The 4445-nt window shown below is 47.7% G+C and overlaps 1 protein-coding gene across 1 annotated transcript; it reads right to left on the bottom strand.

Moving 5' to 3' along the window:
- Window positions 1-531: 531 nt before the first annotated feature.
- foxd3 (forkhead box D3) lies at window positions 532-2771 on the bottom strand. Its single transcript, XM_056277554.1, has one exon. It carries the CDS (start codon window positions 2338-2340, stop codon window positions 1111-1113), a length of 1230 nt encoding a protein of 409 aa, XP_056133529.1. The 5' UTR covers window positions 2341-2771; the 3' UTR covers window positions 532-1110.
- Between the last annotated feature and the right edge of the window lie 1674 nt (window positions 2772-4445).

Raw genomic sequence — 4445 nt, 5'->3', positions numbered from 1 at the left:
GCCTGCGCGTGCGCGCGCTAAAATGAGACGTTGTCAGGGCAACGCGACAACTTTTTGTTGCCTTTTCTGATTGGCGTGACGAGTTTGTAATTTGGAGGGAATTGCGGGGGGATCCTACACGGTTTCTAAACGTGTATGGCAGCTAAACTGGGAGTTTAACCATGTGGCGCCGCCGCTTCTAATTACTACATTTCAAATAAATAAGATTTATTTTCTAGGATCCGTTCGGCCGTCGACACAGAATTAAACTAAAAGGATAACGTAGGCACACTTACTTTTATTTACATCGAATCTGAGGTGGCTGAAAATGACCGAAACTTGTCGGATTTTGACTCGTCCTCGAATTGTGTGTTAAATAGAAAACAAGCATTTCAGGGTGTAAATATTGTGTAAATCTAGATTCCCGCTGAGTTGCAATCTGTGCCTGTGGTGCGTCAAATCAATTTCGATCCTCAATTCTGAACGTGCCCGAGAAACGTAGTGCAATATTTAGGAATAGTATTAAAAATGAAAATGAATATTATTCCTTTTTATCCTCGATTTATTTACAAACAAAAACCAGTTTACAACACAATAGCCAATAGCTATATACATGGAATTACATATATTTTGGGTTTTATAAACAGACTAGTATTTCTAGTATTGGTATTAAAAGGAAGCAAAAAAAATCGTGGCGATTATTTTAGTCCTTTTTCTAACGAGCTTCCAGTACAAAAAAAAGAAGAAAAAGAAAAGAAATGGAAAGCAAACACTAATAACCCGTCTAACAGATATATTACATTTCCAACACCAAGAACGAAAAATAAACAGGTCAAAGTAAAACAGGTAAAATCTTTTTTTCATATTTTTTTACAAATATTTACAAATATTACCTGTACAGAAATATTCCTTTTCTTTTTCTTTTTTTTTTCCTCTTGTCTTTTTGTGTGTGTGTGTGTGTGTGTGTGTGTGTGTGTGTGTGTGTCTTTTTCAGTCTTAACATCGCTACAGAGTCCAGTGCTGCCTATGCTTCGTGCCGTCCATCCTTTCCCCCGGTAATAATAATAATATTATTAATAATAATAATAATAATAACGTCTCTATATAAAAATAAGACTAGGTTTGGGAGAGTCACTGGGAGGGCCATTTGGACACGGCGGCCGCCGCCGCGGTGGCGGCGGAGGGTAAAAACTGGCCGGATATGATGTTTGACGGCACGCTGAGGATCGGCGCTATCGCGGCCGACGTGCGGGTCAGGGACAGGGACTGGGCGCTCAGCAAGGCCGACTGAACAGTCACCGGAGGTCGCAGGAAAGTCTGCGCGACCCCCGACGACGACGAAGACGACGTGCTCGACACACCTATGATGTTCTCTATGCTAAACGAGGGTCTGCTGGACGGCTCCGACTTGATCATGGACGCCGTGCTCAGGCTGTTGAGCTGCAGCTGCAGACTCGGGCTGAGCTGCGAGTTGAAGGCTTTCCTGTTCAGCTCCGCCGAGGGCAGGAGGGGCACGGCGGGGGGGAGCATGGGACCTACCGGGGGGATGTAAGGGTACTGCAAGGCGGCCGGGTGGGAGTAGGCGGCCGGGTGGATCCCGTAGTGGCGTCCGTACGGGTTCCCGATGCTGTACGCCCCGAAACTTTGCATCATGAGAGCCGTCTGGTCCCTGAGCACGTCTGGCTGGTGCCGTTTGAACCTCTTCCTCCTCCTGAGGAAGCTGCCGTTGTCGAACATGTCCTCCGACTGCGGGTCCAGGGTCCAGTAGTTGCCCTTGCCCGGGTTGCCCGGCTCGCGCGGGATTTTCACGAAGCAGTCGTTGAGGGACAAGTTGTGGCGGATGGAGTTCTGCCAAGCCGGAAACTTCTCCCGGTAGTAGGGGAAGCGGTTGCTGATGAACTCACAGATGCCACTGAGCGTCAGCTTCTTCTGCGGGCTCTGGAGGATGGCCATGGTGATGAGGGCGATGTACGAGTAAGGGGGCTTTACCAGACTGTTCTTGGGCTTCTGTATCGGACCCCCCGCGGTGGCGGTGTTTTGGTCGTGACCCTCTCCCTTCACCGCGTCCCCGTCTCCCTCGCCCTCACAGCCCGGACTCCCTCCGCCGGACCTCATCTCCTCCTTCTCAACTTCGATCTCCTCTTCCACCTCCTCATCGCCGCCTCCTCCTCCTCCTCCTCCACCTCCTCCTCCTCCTCGGAGGTCGTGCATTATGTCCCTCTGTGGGCTCTCGCAGTCGCTGTCCCTCTCCATTCCTTCCTCGTCGCCTTCGCCCACGACGTCGATATCCACGTCCTCCGGTGTGAGCACGGCTTGGCCGGACATATCGCTGCCTCTGTCGCTGCCTCCAGACAGGGTCATCTCACGGCTTACACTTTTTACCCAAGCTAAAACAACCGACCAACAGGGTGTGATAGGTGAGTGAGTGCGCACTTACGCACACGCACACACGCGCACTCACACATACACACACACAAGTACGCAGACACACACACATATATATACACACACACACACGCGCGCGCGGTAGCGGCTCTGGCGGATTTGTAATTCGCCCGTCAAGAGATCGGATGTCGCCCAAATTCTAAATGCAGGTCGGAGCAGCCAGCCCAGTCTGTCAAAGCAGCCGGCCCCGGTGGAAACTTCTGAAAATACGTCTCCAGGCCAGGCGGGTAGAAAAGTCGGCTTTCGGGTGGTCTCGGGAGTTTCTTTCTTGTTTGGAGCGCGGAACTAAGCGCGGCCGGCCGGCGGAATCAGTTCGCGTCCTTCTTCTTCTTCTTTTTCTTCTTCTTGTTCTCTCCCCCCCACCCCTCCGCGCATTGCTTTCGATCCTGCCTTCCGTCCGTTTAATCCCTACGAGAGGTTTTCGAGCGCCGGGTCAAGATGACACATGCTTTTAAAGTCGGGGCTTTAAAAGGACTGCCTGATAGATGACTTTTCCCCAGTATAAGATATACCGTCGGCGCAAGCCACGTGATCGAGTGACGTCAAACCCCACCACCACCACCACCCCACCCACCTCCACCCTCTGTTAAACCATGCAAACTCGAGTTGTTTCACGGATTTGTCAACAATGGGACAACAGCAATGCTGCTTTCCGCTGATTTCTGCCTGTGTTCGTCCGTCATAGACTATTTCACGGCGGCAGAGGGAGGAGGTGGAGGAGGAGGAAGAGGGGGGGGGGGAGGACGAAAATCGGCCAGCGTGATTGGAAGATCCGATGCGCAATAACGCGGCTTCGCAACAACAAAAAAAAACAATAATAAAAATAATAATTTTTCCCGTGCAAACTTGTGTCGAAAGCTGCAGAGTGAGAACAACGACAGCTAAGTTAACTGCATTCCTTCCGTGCTTGTTTTGTGTGCTACCTAGGCCTGTACCACTTGCATGCTATACGCGAATGGCGATTTTTGACATAAATGAGTTTAGCCCACGACGGCCATGCATGGAGGCCTTCAACTTTTATGCTTCATTCGGAAACACTATTCGTTTTTGTTTTGTTACCTTGCATAATACGATGCTGAAATAGAAATTGTGTACTTTTTTTTTTCTTAGCCGGAGACTGCCTTTTCTTAGCCGGAGACTGCCGTGCAAATCGAAGTTGTGACTGCAAGGATGAATTGGGTCTAGTTATTCTTGCAGGATTTAGCCGAAGGTGGGAAGAGTATTGAGGAGTAGCAGCAAAGGCAGGAATAATGAAATTCCTAAAGGATCTGGAAGAGGCGTTAACGAGCGCAATCATCGCGCGGGCTTAGCATTTGAAAGAGTAGGAAATGCGACAGCGGGTGAATGCAGAGACCAGCCATTCACAGGCATGAAGGCGAACCGTGGTTTTTTTTAAATAGATAGATAGATAGATAGATAGATAGATAGATAGATAGATAGATAGATAGATAGATAGATAGATAGATAGATAGATAGATAGATAGATAGATAGATAAATAAGGGTTGCAGGAAAATGTTCTGCACCGCGTGAGTTGCACCGTTTCGATTCGCGGGGGGGAAACAACAGCCATTCATAATATTTCGGCAGACATCCAGCAAACTAACAAGGAAGAGTATGCCGGAAAAATGCATAGTTCTGTTTAATAATAATAATTATTATTATTATAACCAACCAGGAGGAATTAGACCAGCAGCAGACAGGAGCTGTGACACTGAGCTGATTTCCTCGCTCAATTTCTAGGCAAATAAAATTATATTTTGTACCGTAGTCCATTTCACAGACCTCTGTTAGGAAAAAATAATAAAAAATAAAATTAAAATAAAAACGGACAAGATTAACAATTGACTGAGAAAAGTGGAGTATTTCGTTCACAGCTGTATTTATGACCATTGGAAACAGAAAAATATATGTAATGTTTTGCCGTTTTACAGCCAGGCAGCTTTTAATTTCAGAAGCATTTTAATTCAGGATATATTGTTATTTTGCTATAATGCAGGCCTCGCTGGCCAATCACTAATCA

The sequence above is a fragment of the Lampris incognitus genome, chromosome 3, assembly GCF_029633865.1.
Source record: "Lampris incognitus isolate fLamInc1 chromosome 3, fLamInc1.hap2, whole genome shotgun sequence".
Classification (NCBI taxonomy): Eukaryota; Metazoa; Chordata; class Actinopteri; order Lampriformes; family Lampridae; genus Lampris; species Lampris incognitus.
The sequence above is the reverse complement of the archived record's forward strand: the minus strand, read 5'-3'. Positions and strand labels throughout refer to the sequence as shown.

Coding starts and splice junctions, on each gene's coding strand:
- foxd3 (XM_056277554.1), bottom strand. CDS start 2,340: ATGACCCTGTCTGGAGGCAGCGACAGAGGCAGCGATATGTCCGGCCAA.